The sequence below is a fragment of the Equus asinus genome, chromosome 3 (assembly GCF_041296235.1).
Source record: "Equus asinus isolate D_3611 breed Donkey chromosome 3, EquAss-T2T_v2, whole genome shotgun sequence".
NCBI classification, from domain to species: domain Eukaryota; kingdom Metazoa; phylum Chordata; class Mammalia; order Perissodactyla; family Equidae; genus Equus; species Equus asinus.
Genome location: NC_091792.1, coordinates 8,956,872 through 8,977,471, shown reverse-complemented (window position 1 = coordinate 8,977,471; position 20,600 = coordinate 8,956,872). Strand labels below are relative to the sequence as shown.

Genomic DNA, 20,600 nt, shown 5'->3' with positions numbered 1-20,600 from the left:
GTCCAGGATCCCTTAACCTAAGTGCAAATACAGCCTTCTGAAGCCTGGCGTGGATGGCATCATCTGGGTAGCGCTGTTTACTGACAGCTCAGGCCGACGGCAGATGGAAGTGCTTATAAAGGTGCTGGGTGCTTGCTTCCTTGACACCCAGAGAATATATAATATATGAACTTAATTGTGTTTTGGGTCATTCTTACAGAGTGACGTCCTCAAGTCTGCAACACTAAGTGGCCCAAGACAGCTATGTTCTTTGAATTCCTTATATTCTTATTAGAGTCATACTTTAAGGGTCTCATTTTCTGTCAGGTTATTAAATTGTCACTTTTTACTGTTTTCATCTTGTCTACCTCAAAAATTTATTTGCTGTTTTAATCTTCGGTGGGCTTAGAAATACGTTAACCAAGCTGCTTCAAGGGCACATAATTATAGTGAATCAACTCCAGGCGAAGAAAGCTGAAGGGCATGGCCAGTGAATATGTACTTTAGTTCCTGGACATTTTGGCATTTATTTTGGCTTCTCAGATGTCTTTTTGACTTACTTTTTAGCTCTTGGTTGTCATCCAGAAAAGCAAGACTGCCAGAAAAAGCCTGTTTGTTATTGGAGTCGGTGGGAGAAATGGCATCAAAATGCAGATCCTTGAGAGAACACTAAATGTTCTCTGAAAAATTCAGCTTATCTTAGCAAATAATGTATTTTTAAAAATTCATAACGTAGGTTTCTATATAATGCTTCAATCATCCTTCACTTTTATGTAATGCTCTGTAATTTATAGACATGAATATTATTTCAACAGGTTTTCAATGAACATTTTTGATATCGACAAAAATATAATTATTTGCCGCCTTTTACCAACAGGAAAACTGCAAGTGGAAAGTTCATGTGACAAGCCCTACAAGGACAAAGCTAGTAAGTGGCAGGCATGGGACTCACTCTCCAGTCTCTTGAATCCCAGGACTCTCCTGCCACTCTAAGGACACAGGTTTGATAATGTGAATGAGCGGGGCAGAGCTAGTCTACAAAGGTAAAAACAACAACAAAAAGCTAAGAAGTGTGTACTTGTTGAATTTCAGACAATCATTACTTCAGCACTTTCCCTAATGCCTATTTCTAAACAAAGAAACGTTTTCAACAAAATCTGTCCCATTTAAACATTTTAAAAGCATTTAAATATTTTCTGCACATCTTAGCTTCTCAGCCTAGTATTTGTCTGGCCTATTTAATCCTCAAATTTAAAAGGGAAAGTCAAATCTACAAGAGTGTTAAGCACCCACCACATTAGCCCCAGGTCAGGCCCCCATCACATCCCTCTTACCTCTGAACTCACCCATGATTGTGAGATCTGAGGCTGAAAAAAGGTAAAAACACTATATTGCCTCCTTCCTGGAAAAAGTCTGAAGCTTTAAGACTTTTACTCACTCATGTGAGTGTGATAAGAACTGATATGAGGGACACCCAGAGTGAGCTCCTCATTCTCCAGAACCATGCCTCTGCCTTCACTAACCAGACCAATGATGCTGCTGGTATTGATTCTTCTGACTTATGTCTTGCTGTCACTAGACCTCCGATTTCAGTATAAAATATTCACTACTCCTAGAAAGATAATACGTTAAATTGCTATCGGCCATTCACACAGCACTGAACACATTTCTAGTCCTCACCTTTGCCACAGCGAACTACCTGCATCTGAGGCTTAGAAACAAGGGGGTTTTAATAAAGCAAAAGGAGAAGGAGATTTTGGAGCACTAGGCAGCCTAAACCAGAGTCAGGCTGACTGAGGGAGCTACAGCGGGTTCCTCAGCACAGAGTTCAGACTGGAGCGAAACAAAGCAGAGGGGAGGGGCGGGGCTCAGGGTGGGGGGCTGCTGAAAGGGAGCAGAATCAGGAAAGTGAAGAATAGAAAGAGAGATCGAAAGGCCACAGGGGAACTTGACAACTAAGGCTGACCATATTCTGGAGAGATTCTAGACATCTGTGAAAGGATAATATTGATAAATTATTCCCAGCGGGTTAAAACACTGTTAAAGATTGCCTACTTTACATTCTCAGCACAAATGCTTATTAATGAAACCAGTAATGCGTAAAGATTATTTATTTATGTTTCTCAAACAGAAATGGTATTGTATCAACTCCACTGGGTACGCTTTGTCCAGTTTGATGTCCTAATTAGCAATTCGTAGCATGATTAAATGCTAAATACACAGCTGTGTGAGGCTTCAGCTGGTAGTAACCAGTAGTGCCTAATACTGACTTTTTAAAGAGAAAAACAAAAGTACTCAAATACTGGATATAAAATTTTTGAAGCCCTATTCAGCTGAAAGAAGTGAAATTATCAATATAAGCACTGAATATGTACAACACGTGAATAAAGCTAATAGCTGTGAAGTATTTGTCATCTCTGTTGATGGACTATTTGGACTAGAAAGAAAATAAGTCTAGCCTAAGCAGCTTATTTAGATGAACTCACATACATATTACATGCAATTTCCACTACATCATCATAATTTTAAAAAGACTATTGCTAAGCAAGTCTAGAGGGATAAACTAACTATATTCAAACATTATTATAGGAAGACCATATACTTTTTGAAAAAATGAACTTTTCTGCATTCAACTGAAAATAAGTTGTACATAAACTAGTACATAAATTACTTTTTACCTTTATCTAACTTTATTCCTTACAACATCTAACACTTCTAAATAGTTGAAAACAATGGCGATTTTTCTATCTCCAAAACAGAAAAGTGACCCAAATTACACATCAACATAAATTTCTACCCTTTAAATCTGTAAAGATCTAATAGACAATCCTCATTTGAAGGTTTATTTATGAAGCAAGCTGCTTAAAACTTAGCTGAAACAACTATAAGTTACAAAAACAAAAAAACCCAAATGCATTGTTTGTTAGGCATTGTTAATAGAAAACAGGTTTGTGGGGCCAGCCCTGTGGCCGAGTGGTTAAGTTCGCACACTCTGCGGCCAGGGTTTCTCTGGTTCAGATCCTGGGCGTGGACCTAGCACTGCTCATCAAGCCATGCTGTGGCAGCAGCCCACGTGGAGGAAGCAGAGGAACCTACAACTAGGATATACAACTACGTACTGGGCGACTTTGGGGAGGAAAAAAAAAAGAGGAAGATTGGCTACAGATGTTAGCTCAGGACCAATCTTCCTCACAAAAAAAAAAATAAAGAAAGAAAACAGGTTTGTGTTAAGTGCCTGAGATGATTGACTGTTCTCAATCTTATATTTCTATTCTACAACTAAGCCAAGTTTTCATGCTTCTAAGCTTTGGCAGCCTAGTGGGTGAATTCCCTCCTTTTTCACTCCTCTATACAGTGTTCAACTAAGTATGAACTTTTTGCCAATGAAGTCAAATTAGCAAAGGCTTTAAGCATTTTCCTATAATTTCAATTTTTGCATTTTAGAAGAAAAATATTTTACAAACTCCATTCACAAATTCTCTATCACAGAAAGCCGAAAGACGTCATTTCTAAAGTGAGAAGAAACCAGATCACGCATATGGCTTCATGAGTATTAAAATTCTCTTTAAGATTAAAGTTCAAGAAAATATCCTTCCATAAAAGTGGTAGTTCAATGATATTCCCTGAAAATAATGCATTTTCTGTATTGTGCAAAATAAAACCAAACGCTGGTTTGAATTTTTAATCATAAGTTTTTTTAAAAAGCAGAAACTCTTTATCTTAATACTTTTTCCAAATTTTGCTCATGATTTCCTAGAGAGTCAAAGTGTCACTATCATAGACTGAGAATCGCCCCTTTCCCATCCCTCTCTCTGTCCATCTTTTGCAAACCTCCGCCTCTACGACCATTACTCGACATGCACCTACAGAGATCTGCTTGACTTTGGTCCTGCCAACATAACTGCACCAGAAATAAGCATTCGTTAAGTCAAGAATATCTAAGTCTGCATTTTAATGTGTGTATGGTGCTCAAAATGTTCTATTTCACACCATCACTGAGTGGAAAAAACTTTAAAAGCCAGTCCCATCCCCAGCCACTGACCCACACACAATTCAGTGATAAAGAAACTGGGGCCCAAAGAGGTAGGCTGACCTCCCCAGGACCAGCTGCAGATCTTGACTATATGCACTGGCCTGGTTCCCAGGGAGGGCTCCTTCCACTCAGCCAACAGACTGACGCAGCAGATGCAAGCGGACCGTTAAAGGTGAGCATGAATGCAGTCTTCTGCTACTATTTATTTACTTAGCAACAACCAAAATTGTCCAGTGACAACCAACCACGTGTATATGTCCCCAACTCACACATGGAAACACCCGATTCAGCAGCAACGATGACCAGGGGACCTTCCTTCCTGAAACACTCCTTTACGGATTCTAGACTCCCCTTTTCCTGGTTGTGCTTCACTTCTGAGGTCACGACTTCTCAGAGTTCTTGGAGGCTCTTCGTCCTCAGCCCAGACTCTACAGGATGGAGTGCTGGGGACTCAAACCTAAGTCTTCCTCTCTTCTACACCTCTCTGTAAGTAATTTCATTTATTCCCACCGCTTTAGTTACATGTTCTGCAAGATCAGCCCCACATCTGAATACCCAGCCCTGGCCTTTCCTCTCAACTCCATGCACACATATTCAAAGGTCAATCTGACCTCTGCACTCAGACATCCACAGGTTTCTGAAATGCAATATGCCCCTGAATGATGATGCATTTTCCCTCAAAACTCTGTTCACCCCTCTGTCAAAACTGACTTTGGGGAGCCATTTTAAACTGGAGTCAGAGCTAACTTTCCAGAGAACTTGTTTTGCCATCTTGAACCTTGGTCTGGGCCAAACCTTTGGACTGGGCCAAAATGGTAATTGTTTTACAAGCAATTGTTTGAGAAGTCAGCAGGAGAACGGACATCCTGATCACAGAGACTGAGGATGGTGGACTTTCCGAAGATGGAATCAATAATGAATCAATGTTTAGCCAAGACCAGCTTCTGCCTCCAACACCAATTAAAATTCTTTGTAATACAATCTACCTTCTTTGCCTTTAAAAGCCCCTGAGATTTACTCCCAGGCGGGACACTAGTTGGGTTTCTACCTGAATCTTTGCTCCCCAAATTGCAATTCTTTGATCCCAAATAAACGTTTGCTTCTTAAACTGGTTTCAGTTTTTCGAAGGTTGACATCTCAGTCTCTCCCATCCAGGAAATGCCATCTACTGGTTACTCAAGCAGGAAACCTGGCTGTTTTCTAAGAATCCCCCATCCCCCAACTCCAGCGCAGTTCATTCCACCTCCCAATCCTCCTGGAGTCATCCCTCTGCGCACCCCCTCCACATCCACCAACCCCCCTCTCTCCTGAGCCTCGGCAACATGCACTCAATTGGCCCTGTCTTCTCTCTTCCTCTCCTACAATACTTTTTCCACAAAGCAACCAGAAGGATTCTTTCTAGAAGCAAATCCAATCATGTTTAAACTCATTTAATGACATCCAAATCCCTTATAGTTCATAAGGCCTTCCATGATATGACCTTTGCTCACCTCTCAAAACTCACCTGAGCCCCTTGCCCCAGCCCTTGCCTTCACCTCTTCAGCCTCACTGACATTTCTGGGGTCTTCAAAATGCACGTTCCTTCCCCCCTGGGGATGGGTGTGTCCCCTGCCTGCAGTGCTTTCCTTCCTTAGCTCCACCTTCTCACGGGGTCCTCCTTTGTCACCTGGGAAGACTCTTCTCTATCAGTGCACGCTGTGGGTTTCTTTCACAGCATTTCAGCGTTGAAATTATATGTCTTATTAATTTGTTTACATCTTTATTAATTATTTCTCCCATTAGACTATTAAGCAGGACAAAGAAAGAAACTATAACTTGCACTTAACATTGCTGGCCCAGTGTCTGGTACATATTAGGCTCTCAAGAAACATGTACTGAATATAGAACCAAATGGCCACCTGTCCTTTCTACGAGTGGCCATCCATCCCTTTCTGGTTTGCAAAACCTTTTCAGTGCCACACACATGAAAAAGGGCTAAAAGGACTTTGCAGTAAAAAAGAAAATGTCAGGCTGGTTTAGCTGTTCCTCACTATGGCCTGAAAATGGTAGTCAGAGAAATTAGTTAGGTTTAAGGTTTTAATAATATTTATCAAGCCACTTGAGCTGCTTTTCACTGATAAAAGCTCTGGAAATTTATACCGTAAAAATAATTTTATCCCATTTTTGCAAAATAAATTGGGCAAGTACATCAGCTTTTACAATTTGACATTAATTTCAAAATATATGCATTAAGGTTCATACTTTGCACTGTGCTGCAGGACCCGGTATGAAAGTGGGTGAGATAGAAAAATGGCTGAGCTGGGATGCTGGTTCTCCAAAAGTTCCTGCCATTACTCCTTCCGAAAGGTTTTCAGTCTTTTGGAACTTAGTGAGTTTTCAAAGATCTATGCAAATTTGAACACCATAATTCTCCTGAAAAGCCGCCGTTTTAAAAAGCCACCCGTATGAAATAATCCAATTATAAGTAAATGACCATTTTAATAAGGATTCTTCTCTGAAGGAGATCAATGTTTTAGGAAAATGTCTCTCATATCTCACAGCACTTTTATCTCTCACAACACTTTCTAGAATGGATGCTCTTTTAACAGACTAATTAACTGACTATATTTATACTGATAGAATCACAATTCTTGAATCTCCTACTAAAAGTGATTCCTGTAACAGTCATCAGTGCTGCTTCACAAAAATCTACCTTGACAGAAAGCCAAAAGAAAATGGTGGAGTTAAGTGTATGCCACTATGGCCCACTCTGTGCCCATCCAGTAGCACAATTGTTTCTGATGGTACAAAGGTCTCTTGGGCTGCAATTGCTTCGTGTTCAGGTTTCAAAGAACAGGCCTTCTACCACAAATACCCAGGGTTCTGGTCTGCATAGTTTTGTCACTTTTATTTTGGGGACCAGTTCCCATCACTGAGCACAGGCAATGGAGGAAAAGCAGGCATTCTGTGTGCCCGTTGCCCCCTCCCCTGCACTCTGTGAAATGATCTCTCATCTGCATGGGGCTAGGAGTTGTTGTCTGTATCTCTGATTTCAGACGGCATAGAAAGCATTCTGGATTAACAAGAGCCTGAAAAACTCTATCCCACTACTTCAATGCCTATTTCTCTTTGGCTATTTGTCCTGTTTTCTTGCTACAAAAATACCCATTACAAAGCAACTCTCTGCCCCAGGCCAACACTAGGCATACTAGGCAGGGACCAGCGTTTTGCTTAAGTGCAAGTTCAGGGTTTGCAAACTTAGGACAGAGATGTTTTCAAAGTAAAAAGATAAAGTGGTTCTCACAGCATAAAAGTACTTCCTGAGTAAGCAAGCTGATATAAAGACTGGACACTAAAAAATAACCCCTTTCTCATTTCTTTGTATTTATAATCTAGCAGTAGGTAGTGAGCATTTACAGAATACTATGTATAGAGTATATGACATTCTGCTTGCTACTAAATTTTAGATATTAAGAGTGTAGGTAAAAAAATGTCAGTGTATAACTTCTTAGAATTTTAGAAAACAGGCATTTCTGTAATATGACTTTAAAATCATAGCCTACTTTGATCCAATGCTGTACATTAACCTGAGATAAAATATTTTTAGGTTGTCAAAAAAAAGAGAGAAGAAAATGGTAGAGATGAATGAAATGGGGGAGAAGGGTAGAATGGTATTAGTTCTGAAGACTTTATCTATTATTAACATGGCTGCACATAGACATTCTGTTTAGACCTGTATCTTAAAGCAGGGTTAATAATTCAACAGCACCATATTAATTTCACAAAACAGAATTATAAGGCAATGAGCTCTCCAGATGTACAATGGAATCCAGGGCTTTCCTAGTTCTGGAAAAGTATATACATATATATGTATTTTTATATGTATGTATGTATACACACACACACACACGCATTTATGTTGGTACAACTTACATTGAAAATAATTTTATAGAAGAGAGAAAAACCATAATGATCAGAAAAAGAATGATTCTCATACAAAATATATTACATAATGTAATTAAAAGTTATGGATCACACAGACTGAGTCTAAATCAATGGCTCCCAAAGTGTGGCTGGTCCTCAGCCCAGCAGCATCAGCATCTCCATCACCTGGGAGCTTGTTACAAATCAGCAGACCCATCCTAGACCTACTGACTGGCCCAACAATCCATGTTTGAACAAGAATAGCATGAGATTCTGATCTAAACACCACTGAGGAGAGTGAAGGATCGTGCAGAGGATGCGATGGAGCATGCTAGAGAGATACAGGAAGAAGTCGGGATAAACAGCAAGGCTGATGGCTGAGTCTGCACTCTAGATCTTAGAAGAAAATCTTAAACTTTTGTTTTTTGAGGTGTCTATGTTACCTAACCTAAGAAGCTAATTCAGAGGGTCTGAGTGTGGAGGAGAATCTGGGTAGAATCCCTGGCTAGAAGGTAGGCAGGCATTTATTTGCCTAGTTTCCCCAAAGCTCCCTTAGGAATGGGAAGCAGAGAAGGAGAATGCATGGGGTGGCGCCAGCAGGACAGGAGCTGCAGTCCCGCCTCCTCCACTTAAAAGATGAAAAACCACAGACAATTATCACTGCGCCTAAAGAAGTGAGCATCCCAAGTACCACAGAGCTACTGCCTTAAGTCTCTCACCCTTGAGAAGACATACCCATCAGCTTCTGCTCATTTCCTAAGACACTGAGATGGTCTAATGCCCACATATCCCGCTTGTCACTTTCCTTCTACCTCAGTGGGGAAGAGGATGAGGAAAAGAGAAATAAACATCCCCAAGATAGAAGGACAAGCATCAAGTGCCAACCCCAAAGACGAGCAGAGATGAAGCCATAGACACTTCCTCCACATCCCTCTTAGCCCCTGAAACCATTCATCTATTTGCATGTGGAAAATAGCAAGTGATGGTGATTCAGTAACCATCTTCAATAACAAGAGGTACTACAAAGAAGACGAGCAAAGACTACCACACCAGGCGCTGCGCGGCTCTCATATACCAAACCCTCTGAGGTAAACATGGCCGTCCTCATTTTGATGAGGCTGACTCCCTCACCCAAAAGAGTCCTGTTAAGGCCAAGATTAAAAGCCAGGACCATTTGGCTGAAAAAGCCCATGTTTTTCTTCTTTGCTGCTTTGCCACAGGCCCTGGAAAGTTGGTACGAAAAATTCTATAAACAAAACTATGACATAGATAGTTTGTCACTGCCACTGATTCTCCAGAAGCTTATGCTCATTCCATCCTCTCTGTCAAAATCTGCACTAAGGAACAGCTCTGACAAACTCGTTGACAGGAGAGATTTCATAATTTTAAAATTACAAGTGGAATGAGAGTATTTATGCAGAACAGCATACCAAAAAACTGATGCCAACAGCAATTTAATTAGGAAAATTATCATTTGTAAAAATGATCAGCTAAAAATATTTCCCTTGATATTGCCAGTGTTGAAATTAATATCTAAACGAACAATTCTATAGGGCATCTTAAAGCTTAAATACTTAATAGCAGAAGGGGGAAAGTGTTTAAAAATCATGTCAAATTCTGCAATTTTAACTGTAAACAAGTTTGTTTGAAAATGTGCATGTATTTGGGTCTCCTATCTATCAGGAAATCCTTGTAAGCCCATAATACTTACAGAAGCTACTGATAAGCTACTTAAAACCACAGTGCTGCTTAGAAAATTACCCTATCAGTGAACCGAACAGTAAGCTATCGATGGTTCCAACTGTGCCTGACTTACTTCCTGGATAGACTCACCTAGCAAGGTAATCTGGTTTCTTATTACAAAATATAGACAAAATAGATGATCAAGCTACAAAATTTTCACAAGAAACACCTGCAACATTTTATATTAATGAGTTCTCATAGGAAATCTATTATCTCTGACAAATATTATGCTATGCTGAAGATTTAAGCTCAGAATTAGTAATTAGAATTAAATCATTAGTCTCTTCCAAACATCATAGTTCGCACTTTTCTGACCCCCACATAGCTACCAATCTATAGTAGTACTATATAAATGAAGACATTCTAAAAAATGATTTGTGAGTGATGGTATCCAAAATATGGAACCAACTATAAAGGATATATATTTTGATTAAGCGATACCTATTTAAAAGCAGACATTTTAATCAACACAGTACAATAGTTACAATACCACCTCTAGCTTCATATTTTATGAGATCACATAACTTATATGTAACATCTTATTAAATGGATGGAATTTTCCACATCAGCTGCAATCCTGGATCAAGTCTTTCATCCCCGCAAGGACTCTGGTCTGTATCTCAGCCTGGACACTTCATTCATTATTGGGGAAATCAGCTTTTCATTACCATATGTAGTAGTACATAATGGCTTCCAGGTGAATCAAAGAATATGGAATACAGAAAGCCATTGTTTTGTTTATTGGTTTTACTCTTCTCATCCTGATCTGCTGACAAGTGGGTAATATAAGGAATCTGTCCCTCAATGTCTCCAAGACCTTTCTCTGTGAGGGAGTTCAGGCAAATAACAAACAATAAGTAGCTCATGACCCTGTCCTTGGTCTCGTGCTCTTTCTTATCTCTGTTTATCTCTTATCTTATCTGTACCTCTCCCCAGGACTATGTTTCCCTAAATTAAAAATGTCTCTATAACCGATGAAAGGAAGACGCCCTCAATACTCCTAGCCCGGCAACAGGGCACCTCCGAGGTGCTGTACCACCTCTCATCCTTCAAGACAGCAAGAGCTGGCCTGGCTTGCACGACTCCCCGGTTCACATGCATATTTGGAACAGAGTAGAGACCATTTAGTTCCGTAATGTGCGGTGATGCCTTTCTCAATATCACTAACATCAGATAGCTGTTCTAATTCATTAAAATAACTTAGCCTAGAATGTTTGGATGCTTAATGGCTGGGATAGTATGTAGACATAATTTGGAATAGACAGATAATGGTTATAATAGCAACAACATTGTTGTACTAGCTGAATCACCTATTTTTGGGGGCAACTAGTAACTATTCCTAGTTAACTTTAAACATTTATTGAGTGCCTATCATTTCCAGGTACTCAGGGTACAAAGATGAATAAGTAGGGTATCCACCCTTTGAGGTATCCACACTGTAGTTAGGGAGAGGGCCATGTGAAAATCAAATACTTAAGGTACAATCTGTTAGTTGCAATTACAGTTCTGGGCTGTAGAAGCTGAAAAGTGGCAGAAATCAAGTGCCTGGCATGGCCAAACCGCTTCAGCCAATGGAAAATCATCTAGAAAATATCACCTGAAACGTGTTAATTTTTTAATAATCAATAGATGCCCTAAGTAAATGTACTATTCTTCAGTGGTATTATAATCACCTCTTAATAAAACTACTAAAAGCTATAATCACTTCCTATTAGCTGTTATTATCTCATTCACGTTTAATACTTAAAGGACCTAATCAAATAGGGATCTGTTTACAGACCTTCTTCCTGGCAAAAGCAGACCATTTTTCCTTTTTTAAAATTTGCATTCATGTTCTTTACCACCCTGCAATGATAGAGCAAATAAGCCCCTATACGGATGTGATCCAACCCACACCTCTTCCCTTTAATCCACATATTTTAAGGACTCCTCCTGTAGGCAGCCAGGTAGTAAATAATGTGAGAAGTTAGGCACATTGTTAACATGAATTTTAAAATGATTCCATTATCAAGGCACACAAATCCTTCACTCTACTGGAATACACTTTGTAATCAAAAGCACTTGCATCGGGCTGACCTCTATTAGTAAATCTCTAAAGCACTGAGTAACGGTCCGAATGGTTTAATTCAACTCTCACATTAAGTCCCTACAATCTCTGCGATATCAAATAAAGATGAGAGAAACTGTTGCCTCTGCATAGTTTTGTACACACTATATAACTGTGTAAATGAGTAAAATGAGTGACAAGGGATGCAGGCATCTTGACAAAATATCTAATCAATAGTAAAACAATCCACATTTCACTTGGCTGTGCCACAAACTATGTGGCCTTGGACGAGACAATCAAGTCTTTGAATCTCCTATGTGACAAATGGAAGGACTATTTTTTGTATTTTGAGGGGGAAAAAATAAACTAAATAAATGGAACTGAACTGGATGCTCTCTAGAGTTACTGTAGGCTCAAACATTACGGAAGCTTCTGAAAAATGTCTTTTAGGAATTTTCTCTACCCTTTCATCTCAGGTTGTGAAATGTAATCCCACTGTCAAATCATTTCCAGACATCTGGAAATACTAATCCATTCCCAGGGGAAGATACTAAGGCAGTTAACCATTAAGCTGTTATTGGTGAACCACACATTCTAAGCGGCCACTTGCCGGGCCCTATTTAGTGTCACAACCACGACCTGTAAATAATACAGGCATTTGAGAAACTCATTAACTTTTAGAACCCTACGCAACAGTTTATCATATCAGACAGATCTACTAGAGAAATCCCAATAGGAACTCATGTGTTCCTAGGCATAGAAAACCTCACCAGGGAAGGAAGATCTGAAAGAAAAAGACACATCATTCTTCAAAATACTCTCTATTGAAGAACTTGGTAAATGGTACACTGAAATGAAAACAGCCCTCCACACTTACAACCTAACAGACTTTCAACGATAATAATACACTTATCCAGGTCCACATACAGCCAAGCACATGCCCTGTGTGCATGTTTCTGTGTGTGTGTCCTAACTAATTGGCACAGCCAAAGCGATTATTGTAAATAAAAAGCACGCTTTCAAAGGAATCATCACAAAAAGCCCAAATAGGAAAAAAGAACAGGGAAGCCCACAAAGTAGGTCAAGCCAGTGTCAAACTAGAAATCACAGCAAATCAGTAAACATTTTGAGTAATAACCTTATTTGAAGTTCCAAAAACCACTCAAAAGATGCTTGTAAAGTAAAACAAAATCGTGAGACTAATGGACAGAGGGACCCATGGGGGAAAAGATAAGCTCGAGTTATAGGGGAAAAAAGAAACATTCTCACACGTAATGTATCTTAACAAAAGGTATAGTATAGAAAACAACGCATAAAATATTATTCTGTGCTTATGCTATGTAGTCCAAGTCGCTGCAACTCAAGAAAAACGTGCAGGCATTGAAGGGAAAAAACGGCAATCAGAAGGTTCCTTTTCATCATTGGTTCCTTCTTCAATCAGGTGACTGCAGAAAGGACACAGCACCCAAACAGCAGGAGCAGACAGCAGGCAGTGCTCTGGCTGGGATAAGGTGAGGAGGAGCGGCAACACGGCTGACCTGTGTAACCTTATGGAGATGCAGTTACAGAAAAGACAGGCTTGCTTACCCAGTCTTTTAGAAGCTGCCTCTGAAATCCTTTGGGAAGGGGAGAGATACATCACACAGTGACTCTGGCAGAGAATACTTAAGGGTTCAAAATGGGCTTGGATAAATTCATGAATGGTTGAGATGAACTGAGATTAATCCCCATCCTCTGCAGCTGGTGTTGAGAGAACACCTGCCCGCAGAGCCTCCACCAGTGGCATCTATTTGAAATGGACCAAAGACCTGGCAAGTTCTATTTTTTCACGTTACATGAGAAATATCAAGGTATTATTGATTAAATAGACTTCTAATGGTCGTATTAGGAAAGTCTACATGTTGTGGATTTCAATCACAATACTTCCCCATGAGAAAATTCTGCCCAGCCATTGTCCTTATCTGGTGCCTCTACGAGAAAATCTGGATTTACTCTTCATCAAAGCCCTGACAGATTTCTTAAGATGTAATGACCAGAACTAGAAATGAACAATTTAACAGAGTTGCTTTGAGTGGCTATTTTCAGAATTTTAAGGGTAGAAAGAATTCCAATAGAGAAAATCATAGAACGGGCCCTACGCTTCCCAGCAAACGCCATCAGACATTGAGATTCAATCCAGACTGAACCTGAGGTTAGAAAACCCACGGCAACAACAGATACACAAGTGCGCCTCCTGCGAGTCTGAGACACCGAATAAAACCAAACCAGGATGGAGAACAGAACACAGGGATACGCTGACTACTCAGCCAGCAAGAAGAATTTAGGTTTGCCTTAGGGACTGGACGGGCTATGTTAAAGAGCAACTAATTCCATCTTTGAAATGAAATCACAATGGGGTATGATTTCCTTAAAACAACGACATTTGCTCGTTAACTTAAAATTAGTTGGCTCCCTAGTTTGATGGAAGTTATTACCTCATTTTTATAGTTGGACACAAACTGTCCAGTCGTTATGGCCAGGGAAGGAACAGTCTCCACTCACGCGGTTTCTACTTCTCTGAGTTCACTGAACCTAATCTAGACGTAGAGACCTGTGATGCTGCTACCTGGGAGAACAGAGGGACCTCTGTTTAATTAAAAGCAAAATCACTTATACTCACTCACTTTAACTATCTAATTCCATTCTTCTCACATGCTATAGGTATTACTTAACCAAAAATCTATTTCCCAGCCAGTCCATTGACCGTATGGCAGAGCAGCCTGTCAGCATTACAGAAATGCTCACAGCAGGAACGTGTTCCAGGGGAGTGGCGCGTCCACAAATAAAGGGACCTTGGTAGGCTCTGTTTCTTAACCACTCTTTAAAGTAGCATTCATTATCCAACAATAACCAATCTTCTCTCTTCTAAAAATCAAAACTGACAAATTGACCTTTATATTCAGAAAAGATTACCAAGTTCAGCAAACCTTACTTCTGGTAGCGGGCTGGCCGGCTTGGTCAGGATTCCTCCCACATAAACAACGTTAGGCAGAGTGGGTCTTGGAAACTCCAGGGCTATATCAGTACACAGCATCCACAGGCTGGACCCGTGGACCAAATCGTACATGGACTTCTCCGGCAGCAGGTTGTACTTCTGCATTATCCTTTCGTATTTGGGAAGAACCAGAAAGCTGACCCCTAATCTGGAAATGAGGTAAACGCCAGTATTTTTCATCCTTTGCAGCAAGTTCATGTGGTCTGTGAGGAGTGAGTTAAACTCTGGGACATAAGCTAAGGGGGCCGGAGCACCCACCTCAGCAGGATACCAAAGGCCAGTTGAAAATACAGCATATTTAACTCCTAAAAGGTGAGCTATCACAAATCCACACATGTCATTAGGGTCCACCAAGAGCAGGTCAAACTTTTCCTTTTTCAGACCCTGAATCAGGGCTCGGTTGCCAACCATCATGTCACAGTTCTTAGTATAGTGATCCAGTATGTCAAACAGCTCGATTGCTGTCAATCTCCCAGAGAAAATATTCCGCATTTTGGACTGCAGGAAAGCATCCGAGGTGCTACTGTTAAAGATCCCTGGGTAGCGCTGGAGGCTGTAATGATTAGACGGTGCGATGTCTCTGCCTTCGGAGAGCAGGAACACCGTTTGGTGGCCTCGCTCGTGCAAGGCCGAGGCGAGCGTCTTGAAAATGTACATATGGCTTTCAAACATTATTGGCGGCACGATGATGATTTTGGCAGCCTTCGCTATGCCGACAGCACTCCACAGGAGCATGAAATATGCAGTGTAAGACTTCATAGCTGAAATGACAACCAGAAAACTACTTAGAACAGAATGCGATCTTTACCATTCAAAATAATCAGAGACTTGTTTTCAAAGTATCCAATGATCTAAGACTTTAAAGATCACCTTAAAAAATTATCTCAATGTTTACTCTAATTACCTGTTTATTTTTGAAAGATAATTTTTTAAAGCACAGAATTCACAGTAAAGCTGACATAAACTGAAATATATTTTAAACGTAGCGGTGTTGCAGCACACAATTAAATCATTAATAAAGAACTAGATTTTTTAAAATTTGAAATAAAACTCCTGTAAGATTGAAAGACAAAAGATCTCTCTTCTTTGAATAATAGCTATATCTGTGAAACATGTGTTTATCTTTTAATTGAACATCAATGTTAAGCCTAGGAAGAAGAGCCAAGAGTTCTGATTTCTAGGTATAGCAACATGTGTATCTCTTTTTAAATAATTTTATCACAGCAGCTACGTTCCCAATTATGACCAATGCATACCAAATAAAGATGATGTCTTAGAAAACAATTCTTTCAAGTAGCAGTTCTACAGAAAGAACATTTTTCAACAGGAAAAGTGATCTTTAATGTGAATTTCTCCCTTATCTAAACACCCTTAAGTATCTTCGCAGCCTCTATTTACGCAATTTCTATCAGCTTGCTGATTCATTTCAGGGCATCATGTAGAAGAGAAGCTTCTAATAGCAAAGTTCAAGAGGCTTAACTGGATCTCAGTAAATGCTTATGGAAGAAGAGACTGATGAAGGGTACAGCCCAGACCACACTCCCGTGTCGTGCCTATAACTTGGGCACAAATGGCGAGTCAGATGACGGCTGATCTCCTCACAGCTGGTGCTTCTCTTACCCTTTCATGTTAACAGACCACGTGCAATAGTTAGAGCCATCCTCTACTCTTTTTTAGAAATAAGTATCCTACCCACGGGGTCCGCAAAGTGTGAAAACTCCCCCACCCTACCCAACACAATTTTGACTTAGACTCTAAGTTAGCCTCCACATACAGATCTAAATAAGAATTATCCACGCAAACGGGACACTTTTATGTCAAAGGACTCAAAATACATTTAAATGCACATCACCAAATCAGGATCTATTTTTACTCATTATCCTACATTAACCATCCTTCTTGTACAAATTCCCACCATCTAAATGCAGTTTTAACAAGTATACCTTCTCAACATTCAAAAACTTCAAGCAACCTAAAAAAAAAAAGGAAGAAGAAATCAATAGCAGGCAAATGATAGATTCTTCCAATATCAAGGTTAAACGATAAAGGACATTATCTTTACAGGAGCTTTCTCCCTCTCTCCCTCCAAGGAAATTTTCAAACTATTTCTGGATGAGTTGACACTATACCATTAAGAATAAACAGAGGTAGGGGCCGGCCCTGTGGTGTGGTGGTTGAGTTTGGCATGCTCCGCTTCAGTGGTCTGGGTTTGCAGGTTCAGATCCCAGGCACGAACCTATACCACTCGTCAGCCACAGTGAGGCAGTGACCCACATGCAAAATAGAGGAAGACTGGCACAGATGTTAGCTCAAGGCTAATCTTCCTCAAGCAAAAAAAGAGGAAGATTGGCAACAGGCGTTAGCTCAGGACAAATCTTCCTCAGCAAAAAGTAAAAAAAAGAAACAGAAGTAATGCACATTATAAACATATAGAAGCCTATGTTAAATGTTGATGAAATTAACATGAGGGCTTTAAAAAATAAATTTGGAGGAAACACTGAAGTTTCTACAGCAATGAAGTAAGTTTATGCATTAATCACAAAGTCAGTAAAGGAAGAGAATGAGGTGGCCACTCTTGGAGAAAACTTTGCAGGCCTTTATTCTACTGTACTGCCTCTCCAATGGGTGTTTCTGGTGTAGCCTTCTTCCAACACCAAGGAAGAAAAAATTGAGTATTTTAAGCAGACGTTATTAATTTCAGGGATGAGATTTATGCAAAACAGTTATTTCAGCAGCTACTGCTCACTGCTGTGATTAACACTGCCCGCCACTGTTTGCATGTCCAAGAAGACATACGGGATGATGGACCAAAGGTGGGCAGCCGCTCTCCCGCCTGTGTTTGGCATCTAGCTGAGCAGACAGTGAGCATGCTCAGTTGGCTCAGCTACAGTTAACACTATTACTTTATCCATCACAAATAACTTAGAAATAAAACCAACAATAATAGCAGGGAAAGAAAGCCTTTCACTGTGTTTATTTTATTCTTCCTTTTTTTATTTTAATATTTAATTTCAGTAATTCCTACAAAATAAGAAATGGCACAAAATGTTTTTTTTTTGAGGCAAAACTACCCATGTTCTAGGACAGCACCATCCAATAGCCTTTCTGTGGTAATGAAAATGGTCTATATCCTCACTGTCCAATATGGCAGCCTCCACTGGGCAGCTGCAATGTGGTGAGTGTGACTGAGGAACAGAATTTTAAATTTTATTTAATTTAGTCACATGTGGCTAAAATAATTTTGTACTCATGGCTACCATCCTAAAATGAGGTTAGAAACAGTACATAGATTCTGTACATATAGATTCTAAATAACTTCAAAAATACCAACATTCGTGTGGCAAAATGTCTTCTAAAAATGATGTCTACTATATCTTCATATGTCTCAAGCAAAAATACTTATTACCAACAAAGAAGCAGCATTTGCACAAGCGTGTAATTCTGCTGTTCTAAAACAAAATCGATTATGAGCACTTTAATCCCATAAACATCATTGTGGTGCATAAGAGTGACTAACACAACTATCAACAAACGGTGAGATTCTTGCTAGTTGAGAATCATCAGAGTATGTCTACTGATAAGCTGGACTTCATTTATAATAAGAACTTCTGCTCTGAGAAAGATAACGCCAAGAGCATGAGAAGACAAGCAACAGAATGGGAGAAAACATTTGCAAAAGACATATCTGATAAAGGACTGTTAGCCAAAAAATATAAAGAACTCTTAAAACTCAACAATAAGAAAACAAACAGCCTGATTTAAAAATGGACTAAAGAGGGGCTGGCCGAGTGGTTAAGTTCGCGCGCTCCGCTGCAAGCGGCCCAGTGTTTCGTTGGTTCGAATCCTGGGCGCGGACATGGCACTGCTCATCAAACCACACTGAGGCAGCGTCCCACATGCCACAACTAGAAGGACCCACAACGAAGAATATACAACTATGTACTGGGGGGCTTTGGGGAGAAAAAGGAAAAAATAAAATCTTTAAAAAAAAAAATGGACTAAAGACCTTAATAGATCCCTCATCAAAGACGTACAGATGGCAAATAAGGATATGAAAAAAGCCTCCACATCATCTGTCATTAGGGAAGCGCAAATTAAAACAACGATAAGATAACTACTACACACCTACCACAATGGCCAAAATCCAGAATATTGACACCACCAAATGCTGGAGAGGATATGGAGCCACAGGACTCTCATTCATCGCCAGTGGGAATGCAAAATGGTACGGCCACTTTGGAAGACAGTTCGGTGGTTTCTTGCAAAACTAAACATACTCTTACCATATGATCCAGCCATTATGCTCCTTGGTATTTACCAAGAGTAGCTGAAAACTTTTGTCCACATAAAAACCTGCACACAGATATTTAGAGCAGCTTTATTCATAACTGCCAAAACTTGGAAGTAACCAAGACATCCTCTAGCAAGTGAACGGAAAAATAAACTGGGGTCCATCCAGATAATGCAGTATTATTCAGTGCTAAAAACAGATGAGCTATCAAGGCATGAAAAGACGAGGAAACCTTTTAAATGCATATTGCTAAGTGAAAGAAGCCAATCTGAAAAGGCTACATATTGTATGATTCCAACCACATGACATTTTGGGAAAGGCAAAACAGGGAGACGGTAAAAATATTGGTGGTTTCCAGGGGTTGCAGGAGAGGGAGGGATGAACAGGCGGAGCAGAGAGGATTTTAGGGCAGTGAAACTATTCTATAAGATGCTACAATGTCATTATACATTTGTCCAAACCCACGGAATATACAACACCAAGAATGAACCCTAATGTAAAGTATGGACTATGGGAGACGATGTGTCGATGTAGGTTCATCAGTCATAACAAATGTACTACTGTGGTGCAAGATGTTGACAGTGGAGGAAGGTGTGCATATGTGGTGGCAAGGGGTATATGGGAATTCTGCACTTTCTGCTCAACTTTGCTGTGAACATAAAACTGCTCTAAAAAATAAAGTTGATTAATTTAAGAAAAAATTTTAAGCAACCTGAAAAAAACCCTTAAATTAATGGAGAAAAATAATAAAAAAAGGATGCGGATGTACCAAATGCACTATAAACAAAATTAAATGGAAAATATCTTAGAAAAACAACATGCTTACAACATACACAATATACACACATATTAGACATACATACGTAATAGACATTTCATTTCCATAAGCATTTTCATGAAGTCATTCTTTAGGGAAGGATTATATTGTTACTAATTCCAAGCCTTTGGAGATATGTTAAATTCCCAAAAAACTGGAGACTGGTTAAATAAATCATCATCCATTCATACAATGCAGCCAGTAAAATAACCTTGTCAAAGAATATTTAACGGCACGGAAAGATATTCAAGATTTACTAATGACTGAAAATTCAGTTACTAAACTAGACATACAGCATGTACTATTTGTAAAAGATATCTATGTATACATACAAAGGAACGATAAGGACCAAAAGGGCAGTGTTTTTGTCTGAATAGTGCAAACTATAAAGGATTTTAATTTTTTCTACAATGGACATAGCTACTCTTCTCTTAATAAAATTAATAAGTATCATTTTTAAATAATATGTGATAAAAAAGATCTCATTCACAATAACAATAAAGTAGATAAAATACCTTTAAAATTAACTAAAAAGGCGGGGCCAGCCCAGGGGCGTAGCAGTTAAGTTCACACACTCCACTTCAGCGGCCCAGGCTTCACAGGTTCCGATCTCAGGCACAGACCTATACACTGCTTATCAAGCCATGCTGTGGCAGGTGCCCCACATATAAAATGGAAGAAGATGGGCATGGATGTTAGCTCAGGGTCAGTCTTCCTCAGCAAAAAAGAGGAGGATTGGCAGCAGATGTTAGC

At 39.6% G+C, this 20,600-nt stretch overlaps 1 protein-coding gene across 2 annotated transcripts in view; it reads right to left on the bottom strand.

Annotated features, from left to right (window-relative positions):
- The window catches only part of UGT8 (UDP glycosyltransferase 8), a 79,181-nt gene that overhangs the window by 36,856 nt on the left and 21,725 nt on the right, over positions 1–20,600 (bottom strand). For both annotated transcript variants that reach the window (XM_014859663.3, XM_044767309.2), the window contains exon 2: positions 14,677–15,500. In XM_014859663.3, coding sequence (XP_014715149.1) covers positions 14,677–15,498 — 822 coding nt within the window. In that variant the 5' untranslated portion in view covers positions 15,499–15,500. The remainder of the gene's footprint in view (positions 1–14,676; positions 15,501–20,600) is intronic.